This window comes from Ochotona princeps, chromosome 28 (genome assembly GCF_030435755.1).
Source record: "Ochotona princeps isolate mOchPri1 chromosome 28, mOchPri1.hap1, whole genome shotgun sequence".
Taxonomy (NCBI): domain Eukaryota; kingdom Metazoa; phylum Chordata; class Mammalia; order Lagomorpha; family Ochotonidae; genus Ochotona; species Ochotona princeps.
This window is the reverse complement of record NC_080859.1, coordinates 10,416,728-10,443,315: the sequence shown is the minus strand read 5'-3', so window position 1 is coordinate 10,443,315 and position 26,588 is coordinate 10,416,728. Positions and strand designations below refer to the sequence as shown.

General features: G+C 40.4%; 1 protein-coding gene across 3 annotated transcripts in view; it reads left to right on the top strand.

Moving 5' to 3' along the window:
- KIAA0825 (KIAA0825 ortholog) overlaps positions 1 to 26,588 on the top strand; it is a 297,939-nt gene that overhangs the window by 128,860 nt on the left and 142,491 nt on the right. For 2 of the 3 annotated variants that reach the window (XM_058656342.1, XM_058656343.1), the window contains exons 16-19: positions 4,574 to 4,979; positions 8,885 to 9,044; positions 12,897 to 13,052; positions 14,822 to 14,916. In XM_058656342.1, coding sequence (XP_058512325.1) covers positions 4,574 to 4,979; positions 8,885 to 9,044; positions 12,897 to 13,052; positions 14,822 to 14,916 — 817 coding nt within the window. Of the gene's footprint in view, positions 1 to 4,573; positions 4,980 to 8,884; positions 9,045 to 12,896; positions 13,053 to 14,542; positions 14,678 to 14,821; positions 14,917 to 26,588 lie in introns of those variants that run through there. The other variant, XM_058656344.1, reaches the window with a different exon arrangement.

Genomic DNA, 26,588 nt, shown 5'->3' with positions numbered 1-26,588 from the left:
GTACACCTGCTGGTGCTTAAAGGCCAGTGTAACCGTCTCAGAGTGGGTAGAAACAGTGTAGGGGAGGGGCACAAAGCTTTTTGGTGTGTTATAAGAATGAAATTAAACCTTCCTACCATATTACATGGAGGTTGACCCTGGAACCCTGCTTTGGTCTTCTGGTGAGCCTGTGTGGTTCTGGGGACCCTATATGAGGAAGCTCAGGACAAGAAGAGCAAGGAGTGCTGCAGAATGGGAGAGAGCCATTGGGCAGGGCCTCCTCACTCCTTGACATTTCAGTGTGCAGGTGGACGAAAGTTGTCATTTGTGCCAAACAATCTAGTTTTTTTTTTTTTTAAGATTTATTCTTTTTGGGAAAGACAGTTATAGAGATAAGGAGGGAGGGAGGGAGGGAGAGAGAGAGAGAGAGAGAGAGAGAGAGAGAGAGAGGTAGTATCACTCCCCAAATGGTGACCATGACCATGGCCAAACCTGGGCTAATCTGAAGCCAGGAGTTTCTTCCAGATTTCCCATGTGGATGCAGAATCCCTGGGACTTGAACCCCACCCTCCCTAAGCAGGGAGGTGAATCAAAAGTGGAACAACCAGGACACCAGCTGGTGCTGATATGGGATGCCAGTACCGCAGGCAGAGGATTAGCCTACTGTACCACTGACCACACACAACCTAGTTTTAACATATCCTTCTGGAACCACAAGTGAACCGACATTCACAAAAATCAAGAAATCAACTCCTGGTGAGAAGACAGGGAAGAACAAGGAGTAGCAAAGTGGAAAAGACCTCATGTATTTCTATTTCTCATACACTCAGACATATTTTAAGGCAGAGCAGTGATGACCCGATGAGATTTGGAGAGGCAGCAGAATGGAAATCTGCATGTGGGGAGGGGGAGATTTGAAATATGGTTTCCCATACGTCAGTGTCAAGTGTAAGTCCTCCAAAGTGAGCATTATCCCTGACATACTGGGTAAAGATAGATTGACAACATCTAGAGAAGAAAAGAATTTCAAAACCAAGCAACCAAAGCATAAAGACAAACCTCGGTAATTTTTCCATGATGCTTCAAACAATGTGCAATCATGTTCTTTGCAAAATTACTCTGAACAATGATAAATGTTTAAACATCTTTCTCCTCAATTCTAACCCAGTGAAAGATGAATTGGTACCACCTCGAGGCAACATTTGTACTTCGTGACAGAGTAAAAATGACAGAACATGGAAAGCACTCTGGTGACGCGAAAACACATTTCTTTATCTCTTTGTCAGCAAATACTTTTGCATAAAAAAATCGACGATTCAAAGACACATATACTCCCATAGATTATCCAGCAGGAGAGTTACCGCACGCTTGGATGAAAGTTTGGTCGGCTCTGGCATAGCTCTGCTCTTGGGCATTTGCTGTTGTGTTTGACAGAGCAAACAAAAGGAACTTGTCTTATTTTGCTTTGTCTCTTTGACAACAACTAATCGAAGGGCACACCTGAGATGGTATTTTCTCAACAGTAAATGACCTTTTTAGCGAAAGAGCTCTTCATGGGAAAACTGCTGAAATCATGGTTTTCATGGGAGCAGTGGCTCTGGAAAGAGAGAGCAATGGTTACACTGGAGGGATGGCATTACTATCCCCAGGGTTCCCATGCAGATTGCTGAGGGGAAAAATCCACAACCAGAATACACCACATGCTACTGCAAGGCATGGATGGAGCCTGCTTTGCAGAAAATCTAGAGCTCTTTATTAATATCTCTAGGTAAAATATATTTATAAAACCTGGTATCACTTATAAAAATAGCATAGATGTTTACACTTAAAGAATGCAAAAGACAGAATTTTGTAATATGAGCTAAAATATTCCAAATAAGGAGTTTCTGTAATTGTTGACCCTTTTCCTTAAAAATACAAAATGAAATGTTTTCTGATTTGTTTCTTAAGAATATCTGACCTCTTTGGTGATGGATATTTGTAAGTCCTATTTCCATAAACGTTTTTGCCTGTTGGATAGTGGAAAGTGGACCACCTACACCATATATTTTTAAATGTTTATGTCATTGTTGGAAAGTAGAGAGTGAGAACTTAAAAGAGATCTGCTCTTTGCGGGCTCTCTCTGTGAGTGGCTACAGTAGTGAGGAGATGGGAGACAGGTCACTCTGAAGCCAGGCACCAGAAGCTCAGTGCAGATCTTTCCCAAGCATGGCAGGGGACCCAACTCCTTGAGCCCTCACTGTAAGGAGAGACTGAGGACTGACTCCGCCATCCTGTACTCGATGCCACCCTGAAATGCCTTGAATTCCTGCTTACCCAGTACTGCCTTAACTCTCCTAGGTCTCAGTTTCCTTGAATACCTGGCTATCCAGCACTGCCTTAAGCCTCCTACATCTCATCCCCCTTAAGGCCCACTTGTCTAATTAAACTTAGAGACCTTCAGGTTTCCGCTGCCACTGCACCAATCCCCTGAGGCATGTATTCCTGGTGTTGGCCGCAGCCACCTCCTGCCATGCCTGAGGCCACACTCACTGCTCCACTGCCCCAGGCTGTAAGGGACGCCTGTTTCCTTTGTTCTCTCTCTGCTCTCACTTTCTCCCTGCTTCCTGCTACCTCCCTACCTCCCTCACTGAAATAAAGGCCTCTCCTGTGGTGCACTTACTGTGTCTGGCACCTTAGGTTTGTGGAAAAAAGCTAACAGTCACTTCCTGCTTTTCAGAATTTCATTACCAGGAACTTGAATCCGCAGCGGAGCCTGGACTCAAGCAGCATCTTTTTTTTTTCTTTTTGAGGCTGGAGGTGGGTGTCACCTGGTGCTACCTCACAGGTAGCAGAGGAGTAGAGTGAGGACTGGAGCTAAGAATTGAACCCAGGCACTCTGATGTCAGATGCAGTGTCTCGATGGCTCATATCCGCTACCATAATTTACCTCTGCATTTCATTTTCTATGAAGTACCCTCTCTGTAAATTTCAGCACTGCATTACTCTACATCACCAGAGCCTAGTCCCTCACACAAGAGTTGTTCAGTAAGTACTTCTAGAATAATCTGTGGAACTGATAAACTGGTTCATGTTTATCATCTATTCCTGCTGTGTGTGTGTTTTTTTTTTATCCAAATACTGAACTAAGCATTTTCATATGTATCTTGTTTAATACAGCAATCTTATGAGATAATTAGAAAGTGTGTTGGACTTAGCTGTCACAAACTTTTATTAAAGCAACTCCAGTTAATTTTTAATATGTATTGAGAGACAGAAGGGTTGAGAGGAGAGAGAAACAGAGAGAAGTTCTGTCACCTAGTTTACTTCCTACAAGCCTAGAGTGGCAAAAACTGAGCCGTTCAGAAGCTGCAAGTGAGAAATTCAGTATAATTTTCCCATCTGAACATCAGGAACCCAATTAGGAGAAAACTAGCACGAAGCAAGGGAGAACTCAGAATCATCAGCTAAAAGGCCAAGGACTTCTTGGCAAATATGTGCACTTCATAGATGCTAGCACAAAGTGAAACTAGTGTGGGGCACAAACACACAGCAGGAATAGATGATAAACATGAACCAGTTTATCAGTTCCACAGATTATTCCAGAAGTACTTACTGAACAACTCTTGTGTGAGGGACTAGGCTCTGGTGATGTAGAGTAATGCAGTGCTGAAATTTACAGAGAGGGTACTTCATAGAAAATGAAATGCAGAGGTAAATTATGGTAGCGGATATGAGCCATCGAGACACTGCATCTGACATCAGAGTGCCTGGCTCCAGTCCTCACTGTAGTTCCCTGCGAACACATACCTGTGAGGTAGCACCAGGTGACAGCTTAAAAAGCCAGGTGCCTGCCTCCGACGTGGGAGTCCTGCATTGAGTTCTGGAGTCCAGGTTTCAGCCTTGCCCACCCCTGCTTTGAGGGTCACCAGGGGAAGTAAACCAGTGTTTGGGAGCTCCCTCATTTCTGGCTCACTCTTGCTTGTTCTCCTCTTTTCTCCCTCTGCGTTGCAAATAAATTTTTAAAAATGCTTTAAATAATAAATTTACATTGGCACAGTATCTTTTACTGGAGAGTGACAGTTCAGTGCTGTTGCGAATGTAACAAGATGGACTTCAGTGCATGAAGAACCGTAGACTGGGAGGGGGATGAAGAGACTGCATTGGGTGGGATGGTGAGGAAGCCAGGAGGAGTAAGGCCTGGGTAGGGCTGGGCTGATTCTGTCCTGGGTTCCAGAAGGGAACCGTTAATGGGGGGAGTCAGATTCATCAAAGACTAAGTATCCAAGAGGGGTCCTGCAGGGGCCCATTTGCATCTGTTAATTAGGAGGACATCTGGGTACTTGAAAGCTGCAGTCCTGAAAGATAAAGATATAAATGATAATTCTGAATTGTTTAGTCTTCATTTAAGGGAGGTGAACAGAATTAAAGAACAGTTTTGGGGATTTGGGGAATTTTAGGGAGCATACAGGAGACCCAGGTGGAATGTGTCAAGCCTCTTGCTGTACTCAACAATTTTCTCCACAAAAATTAGACGTCCCCACACAACACAAAACCATGCAGTGGAACTCAAATGCTAATATTAATCATGCCTTTTCTTTCCTTTCTTCCCCAGGCTTCGCAAGGCTTGCTGCTGAGGCAGTATCTATTGTAATCAGCAAGTTACCTACAGTGATTGCATGCTTGCCTCCCCCAATTAAATACTTCTTTTTTCTGTCTGAGAGAAAAATGTCAAAAAACTTTGTTGAATTGAAGAAAGCTGGCCTGCTTGTCTGGAACTTGATTGTAATTATATGTCGGATATTCGAAGATGGAAACACCGCGGAACTTTTAACAGGTGCCTGCCTGGACAGATGGAGCAAAGAGAAACTCGGTTTGATTTGTGTGTGTTTGAAAAGCATCATGGGAGAGCCGAGCAGCCCTAATCAGATGGCCCAAAAGGTCATCCAGATCATTGAGCAACAGAAGCCCAACTGGATCGAGCGTCAACTGTGGAAAGCAAAGAGACTGAGCGCTGAATGGTAGAGTCATGTCCCCTCCCCTTTGCACTTCATCCAAGGCTTTCATGCTAACAAAACCACCAGGACGCAACAACAAAAATATTGTCAGATGGGCAGCAGTGGTTATTTGGCAAAATTCATGGGAACTTTGATGAATATAGAGAGAAAAAAAAGAGAGATAAGTCTCCCATGAAAAGCTGTGTTGTTAGACATTCCTTGTCTTCGTAATGTTTAAACCTCATTGCCTCACTGGAACATTACACTGGTTTAGCCACTGTCTTAAGGTTTCTGATTAAAAGGGTGGTAGGTAAGCCTAGGAGGCTTTGGTTTCATCACTTCTCAGTGTGCAAACAGGTGTCTATCACGTGGGTAGCCCAGAGCATTTTTTATAAATGGAGATTAGATTAAGAAGAAATGAATGAACAGAAAAGGCTTTTTATTGCTTTTTGTGTACCTGATTGTCAGAAAGGTACACATTTGTCATCTGGTAATATAAGACCCCCGGAGGGCAGCCGGGGCCCATCACACTCGAGCCTATAAACACCCCTAGCTGCTTCTGTATGAAATTGTCAGTCTTGTCGGTGTGTTACCACGAGCAAAGGGTCTTGTGATATTGCAGAGATTCTTAAGGGTGTCCGATGAATTTAAATGTGTACCCAGAGTCCTCCTGTCTGAAAATTACCGTTTGGATATAGGGTTGCATGATACTGATAAAAGAATTCCGGTTCAGCTGGTCTATGGATCACTAAGGCAGCCCTCTTTTCTAAAGGCTTGCCATGTTATCCCCCCATTTTAAAAAAATACATCTGTGTGACTAACAGATACAGTAATACGTTCAGCTGAAGTGGCTCCAAGCTGTGGTTGCTCCCACTAGTTCATAGCCCTGAAAAAGAAGAGCAACTTTGAAAATCAGCTGGGCCAGTAAATGTGTAAATGGGCTCTGTAAAGGAGTCTTCATCCAAGTTACTGAGTCTGGAAAATTAAATGGAATTCACTAAATTCTCAAAATCAAGGTTAGAACTAGTAACCCTCTGTTGTTTACAAACTGTTAAAATGCATTCACTGGCTGGTATTACGATAATGAGTACTCTTGTCTATATTCATCTAGAAGACTATATTCATGCAAATGGAGAAAAATGGATCATCCAGAATTTCATGGTCTTGCCTGCCATTTTAAACTGACTGCTGGAAACTTTTGTGGTGTCACATGGTAGAATTAACAATAGTTGTCAGGAAAACGCCTGCTAACATTGACAATGACTTTCTACATCTTTAGATTTGCATTCAATACCAATTTACAGGTTTTAATGTAATGACTAAAAGATTAAGGCCAGATGTCTTTATGCATGGCAGAGGGTCTACCGAGGAGAGGAAAAAAGAGTAAAATAGATCTGATTATAGTTACAAAATTAAATTTATGATACTGCAAATTTAGCAGCTCTGTATCTCAAAAGATCCATTTAAAGCACTAAGTAACATACTTATATACAGAAACTCAAATATTAAGATTTTTTTTTGTTTATCTTATGAACTGATTTTAACTTAAGCATTGATACTTTGGTGTATTCCCTGGCAGGGAGTTGTTTGGCCAATGTTTGCTGATTAACAAATGGGTCAGCCGATTATTTAGTCATCTCTTACAACATGCATCCCAAACAAAAAATTGTTGATTTAAAAGTTGACTTACAGCCCTCAAAAATTCTGAATGATTAGCACAAAGCTATGTCTTCTTCACTAATTATTTGACAGGAACTGATTGTTGAGTTCGGAAATCTGCAATTTGAGAAAAAAAATGTATTTCAAACCGTGTTGGATAAATAATTTCCTTGGATTAGCCATATTTTTTTTAAAGAAGATTTTTACGTAAGCATATCAACTAGAAGGCTTGTAAAACTACTCATAGTTCTGTAAATTAACTCTTCCGTTCCCATGCCGACTACCCTGGGACTCCATGATGTCACTGGGGTCACGTTCTTTCAGCTGCACTCAGATTTGACCTTGGTTTTCTGGAGATGGTGAAAATGACTGCCCAGGGAAAGGGGGCAGCTGCGAGCCTGGCCTGTCTTACACACTGCCTGAAAGCATCCCTATTCATTAAAATAACCTTCACTTTATAACAACACTCAAGCTGTAAACAGTCAACTTAGATTCTGAAGAACACACAGCCCCAAAAGTGAAGAAATGTCTGCCTTTGCAAAGTAATTTGTCGAGTTGAAGATTATTGTTTTTCATCATGGTGACCCTGACTTGGCTGGCTGGGTGCATATACAGATTAAGATTAATGCAGTTATTCCTTGGCTAAGGTCTGCCTCTTTCAGGGCACATTCTCCCTAATGACATGATTGATAGGCAGTCCCAAATCCAGAGAGGAACTCATTAATCACAGCATTGACTGAATCCAATCATTTGCTTCACCTGCACAGTGATGGACAGGAAAGGATACAATTCAGGAGCTGACACTGACAGACTCTTTTGTCAGAAGGCCTCAACTTTCTCAATGTCAGCTTCTACAAAACCTGGCAAGAGAATTTTGCTTTGCAACCTGTGTGCAGTGTCTAAAAGATGTTTGCAAACTTCTTTTACTGAAATAAGATCCTTTTTTTTTCTTTCCTAATGAATATCTCTAACTCTGAGTCAGATTTGCTTAATTTTTTTTAACTAAGTTTATATGATCTTAAAGGTTTTTTTTTTTTTTTTTTTTTTTTTGCTGTTGCTGGAGAGGACATTTTGAAGCTTACATGTGGAAGCAATATCAAAGTGAATGTCCAACAGCTGGGTATCATTTGGTTCTGTCTGTAGGTCAGCGGCACTGACTCTTAGCAGAACTAATTTTATAATCATGGCAGAATCTCGGTAATGAACTGCAGTGTACAGCTGATTACACCACAGTAAATCTCATTTCGTTTGGGAAACAGTGGAAAAACCATGAGTTTTCCTGAGAATAGTTAGATTGCAAAATCTAACATGAGCCTGATAGCAGTTGTAATAGGAGAATTACTGTGGAGCATACATGATGTTTGTTGAATATTGGCATGTGATTTTTTTTTGCACTGGTGTAGTTTGAGATGTTTGGCAATTGTGTATTGTCATCCATTATTATCATCCAAATAGTGGTCAAGGATAAGCATATGACTTCTTCTAAAGGAAATATTACGGAACTGTGGCTGCACATTCCTTGTGTAGTGATAGATCTTTTTTTGGAAGCATAGGATGAGCAGGTTTTTTTTTTTTAAATTTCAACATAGAAAATGGAATTAAAATATAATTTTATTTTGACACAAATAAAATTCTTATTTGTGCATCTTTGTATCTGTTACTGGAAAGACACAGAAGAGGAGGCTTATATATTTTTTAAAGGCAACAAGTGTGAAAGGACAATTTAAAAAACCCAGTGGTGGGCACACTGCCACAAAGCATCCATCCTATATTTAGCATCGCAGTCTCTCCCTTTTGGCACTTTAATTAGTCTTCAATGTGTTCTAAGACAGGTGTGAGGAGGGCTCTACAAAAGGCGGAATACCAAAGCTATTTCGGGCATCAAAGATACTTTTTATCCTCAAAGAGAAAATACAAATTATTTTTTCCATGTTCCTAAAAAGAAATGTTTTGTTTTCATCCTATGATTATAGCAATTTCAACAGTTGCAGTAATGGGAACATGTTTTATAGATGGGAGTGAAAATGCAATGAAGAAATTCTCCTAAAGAACAGACTCAGTTTTTGTGGAAACGCTTTCAGGTGCTTCCTTCTGAAGCTCGGTGTGTGTGTGAGCCGCCGCAGTTGAGGATGCCTCGCCTTTTTGAGGAAAGTCTTCCTTGGGGCTTAGCATAGGAGCCCCAAGCCAGCCCCCCATACGCAAGCTCTGGCCTTCTGTCCCGTCTTTACAACTCTCCACCTCTGATCTGTCCATGCTTTCTTTTTGTACAGTGCAATGATGACAGCAGAGGAGAACCCAGCCTCAGAAGAAGGAGATACTGCTCTTGAACTGACTGAGCAGAAAATAAACACGACAGTCCTGGATCTGTGCCACCAACCAGGTGGCAGCGAGTACCTGAGGCAAATTTATCACATCATGCGGCTCAATGAGGTAGGGAAACGGCCTTTTTACCGAGCAATTAGGTGTGTACTGGCCTGCGGCAGCGTCTGCTGGCAGCTAAGGGTTACTCAAGGAGGTGATAATACTTCTTAAAGTCAATACCAAACTCAATATTGCATCCTTAATAGAATCTATTCAGCCCCGGCTGTTCTGCATTTATACAGAAAAAGCTTCCCTGAAACAATGTAGATTTTATTTATATGGTTTAAACAATCACATGGCTCATAAATCCAATTCAGTTCCGAATTGTTGCAGACTGGAGGGGTAGTTTGGGAATTGTGTGTTTGTGGACATTAAGCTGGTGTTCAAATGTACTATTTGTTGGGAGGCAGGGTTTTCAGAGGAGAGACGTGGTTCTTTTTTCTCCAGACTTCCGTCAGTGAGCTCTACTTTTTCTTACAGAATGCAAAAACTTTAGAAGGACGTTAAACTTGATTCAGGAGCAACCAGCTTAGCCTAGGAAGATGCATTAATAAGCGGACACTGGATAGAACCAGTGTGTTTCCCATGTGTCTCTCTTTCTCATCAAACACGTGACCTTGCATGTTTTGGGTTGCAGTAGTGAAAACCAAAATAGCAGGTTATCTCAGCTATTTAGTGAAAACAGTACAAGTTCATTAACTGCTTGTATACATCTGAATAGACTGGCAGCTGTCATTGTGTTTACAGATTTTTTTTACAATGGTAAAAAATGTATAATAGGCCCCCAAAATTACATTTCCTAGGATTGTTGCTTCTGCAAGAGTTTATAAGTCATGTACATAAAGCATATTATCTATCTGCAAGTTATTTCAAGTAAAGCCTGTTTTCTATATTTCATGTAGTCAATTAGCCACTCAGTAAATAGGTGATGTAACGGTGTGCTCAATGATAACCTTGGAAGGATGGGGGAAGTTGGTAGCGTGAGAAACAACCCTGCCCTTAAGATAAAAGAGCTCTGTAATTGTTACAAAACAACACAGCCTATTCACTCTTGGAGAGAATGACTCTTAAATTATTTGTGGTTCCTTTTTGGGAAATTCAAGGACTCTTGTTGACTACCTGAAAGACTTCAGTTGTGAAATCCTATTTCTCATTGCTGTGAGCACCTGGCCACCCTGACTGGCCAAAGGAACCGTGGCAACTAGTAAAGAACAGATGTTGCAGTAGGATTGCCCTCAGATCCTTAGTAAAATGGAGTTAGAATAACTTTGAGGATAACTCAATAACTGATGGCTGGTATAGATTGCCAGCCTGATAGAATTATCCTATTTTCTGAAGATCCCTAATACAAAAAAGAAAACAGTAATTACCAAGAAGCAAAATCATCAAAAATTAAGTTGGATATCTTTTGACCATCAGTCGCCTGGCATGTTCTGGAAAGCTGTAGACTGTTCACTCCCGGAATCTAGGTAATTCTGCGGTAGAAATCCAGAACAGCTATGCTGTGTGCTGCACACTGGGCTACCCTACCACATGTTGTCTATTAGCTGTGGAGCCAAGGACGGGGCACTCTGCTGTGAGGCATAACACTGCAGATTAAGAGGCATACTATAGGTGAGGCTGAAAGCAAAGAAAGTAGGGCATGTCTGCCTTGTGAATATTATGAAAAGACAGACAATAAGCCCAAGCATGAGTGATTATACAATACTTAAGAGCCATATTTTTAACTACGAGACATAGCAGCATATTGGGTGAAATTGTGTTGTAATGTTAGCTCATCTCATGAGTCGTGCTATGAGTCTTTGGCCCCTGCAGATGTGCTATTGAAAATTACTTGAAAATATAAATGGAAAAGTAATTATGGGCTCAGAGCTGGGAGAGGGAAAGGATGGAGAATGTGCCTTTGATAGGGGAAGAAAGGTTGTGAGGGAAATCAGATTAAAGGGTGCTTTCCAAAGTAAAGGTAAGATATTCAAACAAACAGGTCAGTTGTCATTGAGGTTCTTGCCCAGAGCAGAGGTTTCTCATATAGAGATCTGGCATCCTCAGTGAACAGGGTAGCTGGGGTCCTCTTGGTAGAGTTCTCCATGGAGAAGGATACAGAGATTATGGATAGAAATGTTTAAGAAACAATGAGGGCCTAGCACAATAGCCTAGCGGCATAAGTCCTTGCCTTGCACGTTCCAGGATCCCATTCGGGCACTGGTTTGTGTCCCGGCAGCCCCACTTCCCATCCAGCTCCCTGCTTGTGGCCTAGGAAAGCAGTCGAGGATGGCCCACTGCTTTAGGATGCTGCACACATGTAGGAGGCTCCTGGCCCCTGGCTTCAGATTGGCTCAGTTCCGGCTGTTGCAGCCACTTGGGGAGTGAACCAACGGACAGAAGATCTTCCTCTCTATTTCTTCTCCTCTCTGCATATCTTTCCAATAAAAATAAAAAAAAATCTTTGGGAAAAAAAGAAACACTGAAATCTCCTGCAGAAAGCCCTGATTAGTGGCAAATCTGACAAAAGCAGTGTTACAGTAGACACATGGGGTTTTTAAGGAAGGGGATCGGGGAGTCCATAGAGCAGCATAAGATGGGAGAAAAATACCACTTTGTTCATAACTTGTCACAGAGCAGCCTATTTTGAAAATGAACAAGTTGAATAACTGACTAATTGCTGTTAGCAAGTAGTGATTTCTTAAGATATGTAGGGTTTTAGGATTTGGAATTTGCCTTCCACATGCAAACCAGTGGGCGTTCATAAAGTTATAGGGACACAAGAGCCCACCACTGAGTGCACTGTTGGGTCACAGATTTTCTCAAACTTGCCCTGGCTCCCTGGTCTGTTTGGAATTCTTGATCATGGGAAGACAATGATTGAGCCAGGACTGAGGTTCTAGCAGTATCCCAGGTGAGGCTGACTCTGGTCTATGACTGTGACTTCGAGTAGGAAAGGCTTTTAGATGACTCCCTGAAGCCTTTTACAGCCCAAATATCCTGAGCTTCACCTGAACCCCTAACTTGAAAGAGAAAACAGTTATATTATTGGAGTGAGTGTTGAATATCAGTGGGTTGAGCTGCTACTTGGGACAACTACAACCTATATCAAAATACCAATTAGAGTCTGGCTAATCTGCTTCTGACCCAGCTTCCTGCTAATGTGCCCAGGAGGGCAGCAGGTGATGGCTTAAGCAGTTGGGTCCCTACCATCCATTTGAGTAACCTTGATGGAGTCCTCAGCTCCTGGCTGCAGCCAGTTCCAATCCCAGCTGTTGTGGTCATTGTAGTGACCCTGTGGCTGGAAAACCTCTTTCCACCGTTAATGAATGATTGCATAAATAAATGAGTCAGTCAAAATGTTCTTGACATAACAATAATCTTAAGATTGTTAAATGACATCAGTAGTAAGCATTTATTACTATTAGATGGGATTCATTGATTAGGATTATTTCTCTTACACTTTTTTTAGTTGAAAATCAAGTATAATGCAACAATTTGTCTCTTTTTTTTTTTTACCCAAGCCTGCAAATTAGGTATTTTGACCTTCTTTTGAACCGTAAAGAGCAGGGTTGGATTCTCTGCTATTGTGCCCTTCAGTTAAGTTTTGGCAACTGGACCTGTCACACATGAACCAAGGTCAAGACCATGCCTATTTTAGAGCATCTGATGGATCGATCAGGCATTCTGTGAGAATTGAAGTGGTTTCTTAATCTGTCCCTTGTGTTAGGTGAACCTGTTTTGATGAGTCTATTGCAATGCCAGTTGGTCCTCAGCCATGTATCTTCTGAAACATATTCTTTTTGAGGAGTGTAATAATAACCTGCAATCTGGAAAATGTTTTGAAGAGCTAAATTTGGATGCTGATCAGTTTAGTTTTAAAGGAAATATGTTTCTCACTATCATGACTTGTCATTCCTCCCCTCTCTCCCCTTTAAGGAATATTTAAGACAACAGCTGTTTTCCAGAAATGGTTCAGAGGAAAGGTCATTAGGCAGTCCACCTCCATGGATGACCTTGAAGACTGGGGGGGATGAGCCTGTCTTTAACCCTTTCCACGTGCACAAGGTGTTCAGTGAAAACATGGTAGATCAGGTAGGTGGGCATTAAATGGCAAGTTTTATTTAATTACATGGTTTCTTTACACAAATAAGAAAAACATTTGTCATTCGGATATTTATTCCTAAACTTTGGATGCTTGGAAGGAAAAGTACAGTTATTTATGTGACTCAGGCAAATTCACTTTTAAAAGTTGTTTTTAACCTTCTTCCTATTTGTCAAACTGGTTCGTAGATGTGTTCCACAAATCTTAGCTTCTAGTCAGGTGGATTTTCCACAGACAGAGGGGACATCTGTTTGGCTGTGTCTACAGAAGGCCGGAAGCACCAGGCATTATGTTACATTTTGCCCCACTTCTTGCCATTCCTATCCCTCCTTACATTCACCAAACACCTTACAATCTCATGAATGTATCAGAAATTAAAAAAAAAAAATGTTTCAAATGACCCAGAGTATTGAGTTTCTATAGTAAATACTGTGAGGTAAATTTGCTTTCTCTAACATATTCCCAATTTTAAAAATTAATTTGCTAACAAATCCTAAAAAGGCAGGGTGTTTGGAATAAAGTCAATGTGATTAAACACTGCACATCTAAAAGTGTAAGATTGTGCCATTGTGTAAGCCGCATGTTTCGGGAAATTACATTCGGAAGATCGTCTTTCCGCTGAAAGTACTTGTGATCTATAATTGCTCTTGTTTTTTGTTCATTCGTTAATTCTTTGGGTACCTTTTTTTTTCCCCCTGAAACCTTTTGACAGACAGGTTGAAGCAGCAGGGCCATGAGAGAAGGATTGCTTGACCTAGAGTGCTGATGAAAATAAGAATTAAAACAATGGCCTAATTCAGCATGCAGATAATATTTCTACCATGCCTGTTCCAGCTCTAGCCCACATTCATCAATACTATGGTAGAATAAGACCTTCAGATGCTGACAACCCAGGGCAACATCCTCCTGCCGTATGACAGGAGTGCAGTGCTCGATTAATCAGCAGGTGACAGGGCCAGCTCTTGTTGGATTCTAAACATCAGCCTGGCTTCTTCTTATCAAAACCATTTAGTTTTAAGGAGCAAACACATCTGTGGTGCTTTAAAATCATGGATAACGTGCAAGTTTGAATTTATTGACTGCATTGTTGTGTTGTACGTCAGATTTCCGTGAGCTATAAATGATTGTTGTAGCTATTAAGTTATCCTTGCTTCATTTAAATAAAGGCCATTTTGTATTGTATTCTCAATTTGTTTTTGGCAAATTTTTCCCTGTTCTGTAGTGAAATTATCCACTAATTTTAAAAAAAGTCATTTATGTTATTTACACTTATAGGTCCTTATAATCTTTGTAGTAAGCATTTTCCTAATCAAAAAGGTTAATCAATAGTATACCATCATTAAGCCGTGTCTTACATTTCATTTGTAAGTGCTTCCAAGTTTGCTTTTTGAAGTTTAACTTTTTGATGTGAAAAAAAAAGGCATGAAGTTTAAATTGATACCTTTTTTTAAGTTGTCAGTTGTTTTACTTTTCTTTGTAGAGTTGTCTTCATGTAAAGTCTGGTTGGAAGAATAACCACTAAAGAAATTGACTTGTATTTTTATAAATAATGACTGCATCCCCAAAAGGATTTGTGAATGAATTGCTGTCTTATTGGAATAAAAACCTTCTTCTGTGGACATGATTGATGTTGCCTGTCTTAACTCCTTGTTCTGACCCCCCTCCTTCTTAGTTAGTCTATCACAGCTGGAGCTTTAATTTACTGATCATATTAACTCTGATTAATAACTAACAATAGCATCTTCTCATTTATCAACAGTCAGCCATCAGAAAATGGAACTGGAATTGGTCAAAGTTGCTGCCAAATTATCTGGGACTGGGTAAGATGACCTTCAGCGTCCTGCTCAAAAACAGGTAAGAAGATTGGGAGTCTGGTTGAGCGGAAAGATTTTGTTTATCTCTGTGCATGAGTACACAAACCAGCATGCTTTTGAAAACAAAAAGTTTTTATTACTTGGATAATCCTTTGTTTTCTCCTTTTCCAAGTCTAAGAAAAAAAATATGGCCAGATTTACATACTCTACTTTGTAGGTTCTGTCTCTATAGTAAACATTTGCAAAAGGCACCAACACACACACACACACACACACACACACACACACAAAGAAGTAGAAGAAAGACAGTAAAATGTGTTTCCACCAAAATGAAATAAGTTGATTATAGCTTGAATTTTAAGGGTTTTTGACTTTGTATATTTAATCATTTACTTTGGTAAACACCAAAGTTATTGACTTGAATTGCATTATAAATACTATACCTTGTTTATAGCACTTTAATGAATGCATACAAAATGCCAGGCTGCATTAACTAGTCTAATCAGGGGAAACATATAAGTGAAACTGTCATGATTGAATTTTGTACTTTTCAGCCAGTAGTTTTGGCACTCTCTGGTTATAGCTGGAGTGTGTATTGCTTTACACACATGCACACACCTGTTAGCACAGCACAATAAAATGGTGATTTGCTTTCAGCCAAGAAACCTTGAATTTGTAATTTATTTTACACAAAAATATGCAAATTTTCCTTTTATTTGGGATCTTTCAACTTTTTAAAAAATATGCTTTTAAATATCTTCAATGAAAAAAGTGAAGTGTGGATTTTAGAAATTGAGTTTCTCCTTTACATATTGCATTTTCAGGTTAGCCATGTACATATGAGATTTATTTATCATTCACAGATGATCTGTTTGCTCATGGTAGCTATGAAAATTATTTTACTTCCAGTGTTTGTGATATAGAATGCATTTTGTTAAAATTTATTTTGTAAAAATGGTGAATATCATTTTTCCTAAAGGAAAATAATGACAATAACAGAATAGAACCATAGAATCCTCCTTGAGTAGTCTGGTTACCTAAAAGAAAGCATCTTAAGAGTGACTGCAGTATTGCCCAGATGGAGGTTAAAAAAAATTAAAGCAAAGCGACTTCAATTCCAATATAAGCTCTCCTTCAGATGTGTGGTTGTGATGGTACGGTGTGCCCGAAGTCCCACTTCTGAGCTTCCCGCTCCCCTTCCCCTCTACCCTCCCTAATAAGCAAAGGTAAACCATATGGAAGCTGCGGCATCCCGGCCAGACCCTTTATCCTGCAAGCTTATCACCTGGCTGGTAGTTGACCAGGTGTCTGGTTTGGACACAAGTTCTGAGACGTGTTCCTCTCCTACTGCAAAGGTCTCTGGAGAGGTGGGAGGAGGGGCTGCTAAAGGAAAGGGCCCAGTGCCCTGGTGATGCACTGCTGTGTGGTGTGCACAGGGTAGTGACTGTCTGCAAACAACGCAGGAAAGGTAAGTCATATTCCCGCCTGCTATTTGGAAGGTTGTAGAGTATCCATATTAGTTTTAGTAATTCTTTTTCAGCCGTTAATCGCTACTTACAGTCCACTAAATGGTACTCTAGAGACAACACATCCTTCAAAACTTATTGCACTTGCTTTGCATAATATTCACCTCCAAGTAGAATTGTGTTTTAGCCAGAACTGAATATTATTGTTTTTGTTAAACAACTTTAGATAACTTCAATGAAGTCACTAGCTGTGAAAGTCCATTTTCCTGGATGTTAGTGGAGTGAGTGTGATAAACAAACTTGCACAAATTTAGCCAGAAATAACAGGTCAAAAGAGTTCTCTTGGAAAAAGGTCATGAATTTTTAATAGAAACAGCTAGAATCTCATCTTAATAAAAGCCTTAGGTTTTTTAAGGAATGCTTTGAGAAGCAGTGCACTGAAAACTACCATACACCGCAAGCTACAATGAACCTAATTGATCTGTCTTAGAAAGATGAAAGACACCTGAGAATTTTAATCTGCTCTTCCACTTTCCCATTTATTTTAAGAATGTTATTTATGAGTTTTGATTAAAACTGAGCTGTTACTTTCTTCAAGACACTCTCTTGTTTGGGCTTATCTCAAAATGCTGACTATTTTTAATCAGAACATTGACTTTTTTTGACAACATGGTTATCTGAAAGATACATATTAAAAACAAGGACATGGGACATGGAATTTCAAGAATGAAAATTGTAGAAGCCCCTCAACATCTACAAGGTGATACTACCCTTTGCTCTATCCTTGGTTTGGGGGGTTGTACAAATCCAAAGGCAAGAACTCAGAGCAGCTCAGGTGAGAATTTGTGTTCTTTGTGCCACACACATTTATTCAACAAATCACATGCTCTATTATTGTTCCTCTTATTGATAATATACTTCAGTGAAGCTGTTTGCATGCTCAGCATGTATGGCGCCAGGAATGTTCTCTGAGGACATAATATGATAAACAAGTTGTGCAGCTTTAGGCGTTTGGCTTAGGGGTTCAGATGCTCACATCATGAATGGACTTTACAGCTCCTGGTTTGTACCTGGTACAGCCTTGGCTGTGGAATGTATTTGTGGCATAATCTAGCAGATGATCACTGTGTGTGTGTGTGTGTGTATGTGTGTGTGTGTGTCTCAATACGAAGGGAGTAAGTCCTACTTGCCTCTTAAATTTCTTTGTACCTTGGCATCAACTTCCAGATACACATTGACTATCCCTTCTCTAAAATGCATAAGATCAGAGGTATTTTTCTTTTTCTTTTTAGATTTTGGAATACATAATGAGATCTTGGAGATGGGACCCATGTCTAAATATGAAATTCAGTTGTATTTTATATATTACCGGTATACATAGATTAAAGATAATTTTATGTTTGCAGTACAACTGTGTTTTTGCTACGACCCACAACATAAGATCAGGTGTCTACTTGTTGTTTTATCATGTTGGTACTCAAAATATTGCTCAGTGATGCATTAACCTTTTAACCTAAGTACAAAATACATCCTCTCAAAAACTGAGAGACAACGGGAGAAGGAAGGGAAGTGGGAAGAAGAGAGGAGAGGAATATCTGTGTTCTTAGAATTTTACCTACAAATCACATTGAATTTATTAAAAACTAATTCAAAGTTAAATTAAGAAGGTTATGGTTTCTGTAGAATTTTGTCTTTTGGGTCTTTGGATTACTGATGCTTGGCCCGTGGTAAGCAAACCTTCTGCGGACTTACTCTCTTAAGATACATGGAGTGACCCAACCTTCCTTTACCCACAAAATGAGATGGAGCTAGGAAAGCAGGATTTTTGTGCTTTGATGAGCTTATCCTTGCCTGTAGTTTCCTGATTTGTACAGTGAAAAAAAAAAAGATAATTATATAGCTGTTGCTTCATGGAGATTGTTGAAACAATCAAAAGGGTTAGAGTATACAGAAATGTTTGAGGAGGTTGAAAACAAGATACCGATTGAAATAAGACGCAACAGTCCCAAGGTTAGTGCTCGGTCAGTAAGGAAGCAGTAGAGCATCCTAACCATCGGGAGGGAGTTGAAGTTGTGAGATTAAGGACTCAGATCACCAGGGTTATGTAGACTCCAGGACTAAATCAGTGGTAAAGATCAGAACAAATGTCAGGCCAGGGGCCGGGCAGCGTGTCTGTGGATCTGAAAAACAAAACAAAGTAGCAACAACCACCACAACAAAATGAGCTAGAAGGGGAGTTCCAAGTTCAAGTGAGCGACCAAAAGATAAAGACTGCAGAGATAAAGTCTGGAAGCACAGCTCAGTTGTGTGAAAGAGATCCATGATGCCACTACTGTGTTATATGGAGGTAGCACAGCTTGTGTCCCACAAGCTGGTTCTGGACTGCCTGAAGGCACAGCAAATCTTGAAGTGGCTGCCTGAGTCCTTGGCAGAGATGTGCCTTCTGCTTGCTCTCTCTCTGGCCTCTACTCCAAGAACCTCCTTCCACTCACTGACTTCATGACAGTGTTTGAATGCCCCAGAGGCTTTTCCCTTGAAGGTCCTGGGATTTGAGTTCCCTCTGCTCTTCACCTGGCCAGTACCCTCCTGTCCACTTGGGAGAAATGTCACCTCCTGAGAGAGGCTTTCCCTTATCACCTGTGCAAAGTGGCCCTCCAGGCAACCGTAGCATTCCACTCCACTGTGTTTTCTTAATCCAAGTATCCCAAACTAAGATCCTACTTCACATTTGTTTATTGTCTGGTCAGCTCATTGGGAATCGCATCATGCCTGCCTTATCCCAGCTCATCAGTACCTAGATAAGTATTCGTTGAAATTGTTGCAGGGAATTTGATGCAGAAGCAGCCCATTTCTTGTCTCACAGGAAAGAAGAGTTTTCATGCAGACAACTGTAGTGTACAAGGCAAGATTTATTTAAGAAGGAGAAAGCAAGCTCCTGCCATTAGTGACAGGAGGTGGCTCCAAGGGAGGAAAAGATCCGAAGAAATGGTGGACACGGTGTCTATTATGCATCATCTCAGGAAGAGGGACAAAGGGTAGAGAGAAAAACAAATGGACAACTCATTCTCCTTGGGCAGTAATGTCTGGCACTTTGCTCAGGACAGACTGGACATCCTGAAGGTGTGTCTGGTGGCTCCTCCTCCCACCCAGATGAGCTGGAACTTAGGTGCCATCTCCCTGACTTTGACTCAGAGATGATGGTCGCTTTAGATTATGTCTCCATAGCCAACCACTCTAAGAGATAGGAATTGATATGTTGATCCTATCTTTTGCTGTCCCTCTAGGGAGAGTGTGCTCCTGGAACGGTAAGGAATGGGGAGAAGCAAGGTTTTATATTTTACAAATGTAACTTCACCAGGGACCCTAACTGTGTCTTAGCTCGTTGGACTCCTCACAAATTGATGGAAACGACATTGAGGAATCAGAAAGCAGATAAAAAGTCAGTTTCTGGTAGATGAGTGGACGTTAAGCATTCTGCATATGGGACCTTCAGCTGGTAATTGTTGAGAAGGAGAGGCAGAAACAGGGCAGCCAACCCACAGCCAAATGGAATTTGTTAGAGATGAATTCAAACAGGGTTAGCCATCTGCCCCAGGCATAGATGGAGTGACCCAGTGGTAGTGGTCCAGTCCTTCAGCAGCCTGGGCATTCCATAGTTTAGGGTCTTGAGGGTGTTCCCAGGGCAGAGCAATTTCAAGATAATGGAGGAGTGGGGGGGGGGGTGGATTTTTCAGCCTTCCCAGGTCTATCCCTCTTGGGAAGGAAAAGCAGGCTGGGCATAAGTTAAGACTGTTCTTTTGAAATGCAATGTAAGCGTCCCTGGTGGGAGATTTTCTCTTACTATCTGGAGGACTGAAAGGAGCAAGCTTGTTCACACTACATTCAGTAATCATGTAGACTCAAGGAGTTTATTCTGGAAAAATCTCAAAAATGATGCAAACACAAACTCTGCAGTTCCAAGTTTTGAATGAAAATCAGGTTAATTAAACTCAGTATGTTTACAATGTCTGTTTATTACTGTTATCATTGATTATTAAGTAAAATCTGGATCAGATTAAAGCAAGAAGACAATCTTTATTTTTAATTAACCAATCCAGTTCAAACCATAACCTCATCAGCAATAAAATTTTTCTTTACTCCATGTTACATGAGTTTTCTGATGTCTGGGTCAATTCATTTGTTAAATGATCCCAACACTGGAAGTTGAAAATTTTAAGGTAGAATTAGCTGGCATGTACATTCAGCCAAGCCTTTGTAAATTAATTATGAATGAGTTTTGAGGCACTTCGTGATATATGTTGTAGCTGAGACCTCACAGAAGAGATTCTGAGTACATATTAATGATATATGCATTTCAACTTAGAAAGTTTGCCACTGTAGAAAATAAAGACTCCTTTGAGGTTCAGAAAATCAGCATATATATCAGCTCTACATTTTTACCTTTAATGCTATCTAAGAGTAAATACAATGATTGTACATTGATCTTTTGAAATTATAACGGCACTTTCCACAGTTTGCTACTGTTCATTTCTGGCTTTTGTCCTCACCCACTTTAAAATAAATCCAGACTAGTGAATGAGATGGTGATTGCATTTTCAGGAGGCTGTATCACAAGCCCTGCTCCGGTTCTTCATCCATGGCGAATCTCCAGATTGCCACTTCGATATTGTTTTCTTTGTCACTGGAACAAATTTATGTCACGTCTTTTCTCTTTACCTTATTTACACCAGACTAATTCCCAAGAATTGTGGCGTTGAAAATAATCTGCGACTACAGGGGAGTGCTATGCTATTTTAACCGTCTAAATATACTGCATATGGGTTTGGCTTCGAGTTGAACAAACACAATTAAATATGATGGCAGGGACAGCCGAAGGGGTGGTGGTGGCAGATTTCTGGCTTTCACTTTGGGCATTTCCAGGTGGACAATAACCATACATCTCAGGGTATGGGAGATTAGAAAGCATGTTTGCAAAAGAACTGCTGATCTGTGGAGTGGATTGTTTGCTTTTAATGACAATAATTATCAAAGTACTTTTACTCTATATCAGATCAGAGCGTGTGCCCTGTGGTGTGTGGAGCATAAGAAATATGGCCGCTGGCTTCCAGCCGTAGACACTGCACTCTCAAATGACTATTCTCAGGCAGTGCTACTATTAGTGCAAGGTTTATAGTTGCTCATAGCGGTAAGTTTCTGGTACAGCAGTGGGCTGCCTGGATATAGAGAGATGGGCTTAAGAAAAATGCAAAGCTCCTTTTAGGAATGCACAGTGCTAAGCCATTTCATCCCATTGCATTTGCCATGACATTCAAGTGCAAGACTTATTTTTTTTTTCATTTTCAGTTCCCTTGAAATCCTTTGCTTTCTATTACCATCCAATAACTCAGAGATTATCGTCAATCACTGTATCTTCTCAAACAAGAAAAGGATTCCCTCCCACCTTGAGCTTTTACAGCAGCTTAGCTTTCACACAGACATGGCCTAGTGTGTATTTGGGAATTTCTAGAGCTAAAGGATTTGGTTTGTGAACCATACAAACTCATCAGTATGTGGGCAGGGCAACAAACAAAGTTTGTGGAAATTGGAATTGAAAAATAAGTTAATGTTGATGCCAGAAATTTGTGAAAGCCCTGCATAGCTTTGTCATAGCATGCATTCCCATGAACTTATTGAAGACCCCAGATGTTGTTTCCTGGTGGGCAACTTGTGTTTGTCTGCCATCCTTTGTGGTGTATCACGTTTTGTCACACAGACTTTTTCTTTGACCCTCACTAAAGCTATGCAATTAGAGACAGGTACTAGTGATGTTTCAGAATATAAACCAGCAAGTTCAAGGTCATAGATATGAATGGCAGCTGGACTTCCAAAGGCAGGCAACTGGACTTCTAAAGGCAGGCTTCTGACTCTGTATCTGAGCTTTTTCTACTGTACCATGTCCCTACTTTGTCTTCTTCTTCTTTTTCTTCTTCTTTTAGCTGTATATCCATCCTTCTTGTAATGATAATGAAAATGTCAAATGGTACCCTTCCCACAAGCCTGGCACAATTTAAGCGATACACATATGCCGATTTTGCCATAGAACCTACAGTCACCTAACAAAGTAGATATATGTCGTCAGCAGCTTCCCAGCAAGGAACTAAGGCAGAGGCGCAGAACTCTAAATGAAGATGCAGGGATTCTAGCACAAGTCCAAACCACTGTCTTCCCTTTAGTGCTCCTATAAAACACCTACAGAGTTTTGCTTGCTTTACTCCTTCAGCAAGTGTCTTTGAGCATTTATTAGGATAAAGGTGTTTATTTATAATAACAGTTTACTCCGGAACTTCATCCACCTCTGAGAACTCTATAGTGCTTTTCCACAGTTTTAACCCATTTTTGAGTTTTCACTCTAGCTATCTCCCCACTTCTCATGGGTGTATCCTTCTCAGCAATTGGTCTTCCACCATGTACTCCAGGACTACCAGGAAAGTAAAACCACTTACTGGGAATTTGCTTCCTCAGTTCAGTGTTGGCTCTGTCATTTCCAGTTCTTTGCTTCTTGTCTCTAGCCTTGGAGGAAGAGGGGTCCTCTTCCAGTTAAAATTTGAGAAGTAGGTAGACTATGTAGACTCCAGAGGACTAAGAATTTTTTTTTTTAACAAGAAGACTTGAGGGTTTCATCAAAGTCTTTGCGCAAGGAGTGAAAAGAACAGAGAACTACTTTAAGATATTAGTAGCACCAAGGGTGAAGGGGCTTAATAACTTAAAAACTTAAAGACAGAATTGTTATATAAAAGAGATTATGGTTGGAGACTGAGGGAGAGATTACACATCACAGGTGGAAAAGACATTTCTTGGCTGGGCATTTGGCCTCATGATTAAGATGTTGCTTGGGATGGCCATGTCCCACAGTTCCCTTGCATTTTGCACCCATGCCTGTGTGGGTATTCAGCAGATGACCGTGTGGGAGGCAGCAGGTGATGGCCCAAGTACTTGAGACCCTGACACCCATAAGGGAGACCCTCCTCCCCTCCCTTCTTCTCTATGGTAATCTCTCAAGTAAATAAATAGATATAGATATTTTAAATCAAAACACAAGGTATTTCCAGAAATTTCAGGGTCTCAGAATATCCTGGTTTTAGTTTGCATACACAAAAAAATTAGGTTTATGCTTCACTGAAGACAGAATTATCCCAATCTTGTTAAGTTAAAGAGGTATCATGCTTCAGAATATGTAGGTTCCTCTCCTCCAAGAAACATCTGCCTAGATGAGATTGGAGGTGCATGAAACAGTCAAGGAAGACCTTCAGATCAAGTTACTCATGTGGTATTCATGAAAGGAGAAAAGGAAGGAGAATTGAGTAGGTGGAGTCTCAAAGGCAGCAGAGTGATTCTAAGAAAGTTGTGACAGTGGGGTACTCCTTGAACTAATGCATTTGCTCCCAGAGTCAAATCCATAGAAGTGGGCTGGTTCTGGTACCAACACCTGCTCTGACACAGGCTGAAAACACTGCTCTGAGAAGCAGGGCCTGGCCATACATGTCATGTTGGTGAATGAGGAGTGAAGTGTTAGGGTCCATCGGCCACCTCTGCTAATGACAGGAGGCCATCGGGGTATTGATTTTCCTTGGCTAGTACAGCCAGGATTTAAAGAATTACTCTTGTAAATAAAAGATTACAGATTCCCTTCTCATATGTAGTTTTCATTTCCTTGGGATATATTCTTAGGAGTGGGATAGCTGGGTCATATGGTAGGTTTATTTGCAATTCTCTAAGCACTCTCCATACTTATTTCCATAATGGTTGTACTAGCCTACACCCCCACCAGAAGTGAAAGAGGGTACGTTTCTCCACACATTCATGCCAGCAGGTGGTGTTAGTAGAGTTCTGGAGTTAGGTAGAACCTCAATGTGGTTTTCATTTGTATCTCCCTGACAGTTAGGGAACCTAAGTATCTTTTTATGTGTCTATTAGCCATTTGATTCTGTTCTTTGGAAGAATGTCTGTTCATTTCCTTTACCCAGTTCTTCAGACTGTTGGATTTTTGTTTTAAATGTCCTTGGGTTTCTGAAGCTCTTTGTAAATCTACAATAGCAAGACATGGAAACAATTTAGATGCCCTTCCAAAGAGGAGCAGTTAAAGAAACTGTGGTACATCTATTCCATGGAATAGTACTCAGCCATTAAATAGAATGCAATCATACCATTTGCAACTAACAACTAGAGACCATTATGCTCAGTGAAAAAAGCCAATTCCAAAAGGACAAATACCATGTGTTCTCTATCATATAAGGCAGCCTTCAAGCAAATTGTAAGATCAGTAACCCTTTCCATACTATTTTTGCTGCACTTTTTTCATTTTTTTAAAAAGGATTTTTGATGTTTTTGTTTTGTTTTCCAAATAATTGATTTTGTCAGATTCAAATCACTGGCTTATGGATCTCACAGTGGCATCATTTTATCCAAAAGACTTTTGTGTTTTTTTCACATATGCATTGGTTATTCAGTGGAGTGGTTTTCAACTACATGGTGTTGTAAATTTTTTGTTTAGTTTCATACCTGTTGCTGACTTTGTCTTGTGACTTCTCATTTAAGGGAATATATAGTGACAGCATAAGAGAGACTATTATCCAGATGTGAAAACGCAATGCAGTATGCATCACTACTTCTAAATCAAAGAAGGTCTCCCAGTGAAACTGTTGGACATTTCTAGACAATGAGATGCTGGACTGTCTGACTTTGCCTGTACCAGCAATGCTGGGGCACGGGGCACACGGCACACTTAAATAACAGACTGATGAACCTGTGACTGCTTATGAAGGACTATACTATCGTAATACTACGGGAAAAATCAGTTGGGGGAAGGGAGTTTGGGAAGGAGGGAGGAAAATCCCAAATACTATGGAATTGTACCATAAAATTTAAGAAAAATTGTCTATCAAAAACACCCAAATCTCTACAGTTTCTAAACTTTCACAAATTTGTCGAAGTCAAAAAAAAAAAAAAAAGAATTACTCTTACATCTGGAGAGATCATGTGGGTATAAACTAAGTAAGTAACAGGAACGCAATGTAAGTTAAGGTCTCCATTACTATAGTAAGATGGAAAACAGACGACCTGTGTACGTATATTAAATGCCATTGACAGAAATGCAGAATTAGCAATATTATGATGAAAAGAAGGTGTAACAGTTCTCTGAAAAGCAGCCATGGGAGAATATTTTTCTTGTCAAATTAGACCGAACTTTACTTTGTGATGAGTTTTCTTCTACCTAATTATGCATTCACATACTGGCGCTCTTGGGTTCTTGCAATGGATCAGAAGCTATTTAAAAACTTGCCTGCATACAACACAGCTTTTTCTGTGACTGTTGTTTAAGTCTATCCCTGTCAAATGCTTTTCAAACCCCAAAACCTCTGTGAAGATTTTTGCAAAAAAAAAAAAAAGAGCAGAGCATAGGTTCTGCAGGAGTTGTTTGTCAGGGGCCCATTCATTCAGTTAGACTGAAGATGACAAAAACACTGACAACATTCAGGTTTATTGCCTGTGTCATTACATCAATACAAGAAGACATTATCTCTAAAAAACATTTTTACTATGATGATTATGAGAAAAGTTTAAATATCCACTATATGTAATTAAGCATCATACTCCGAAGTCTGAGCAGCAAGTGAGTTTGTACATAAACTCACTTCAAGAAGTAATACTAATATCCATTGTCAATCTTTTGTGATGTACCATATGTAATATTGATTTGGATATGTGTGATTTCCTAGTTTCTCGTATTGTGACACTCAACTTGCTTGTGGATGTAGCTCTAGATTTTTGGAAAATTTTCAAAAATCAAGATTCTTTTTTGCATCTGGAATGTTTTGTTAACATAATCTTGAGTGTATTTTGTCTTACATTTCCAAACTTGCGGTCATTCCACTTTATCTGAGCTCTAAACTCAGACTCCTCAACCCCAATTACTTTTTAAAAAAGATTTATTTCGTTTTATTGGAAAGTCAGATTTGCAGAGAGGAGGAGACAGAGAGGAAGATCATCTGCCTGCTGGTTCACTCCCCAAGTGGCTGCAACAGCCGGAGCTGAGCTGATCCAAAACCAGGAGCCAGGAGCTTCTCCTGAGTCTCTCACGCAGGTGCAGGGTCCCAATGCATTGGGCCGTCCTCGACTGCTTTCCCAGGCCATAAGCAGAGAGCTGGATGGGAAGCAGAGTCCATATGGGATCCCGGTGCATACAAGACAAGGACTGTAGCTGCTAGGC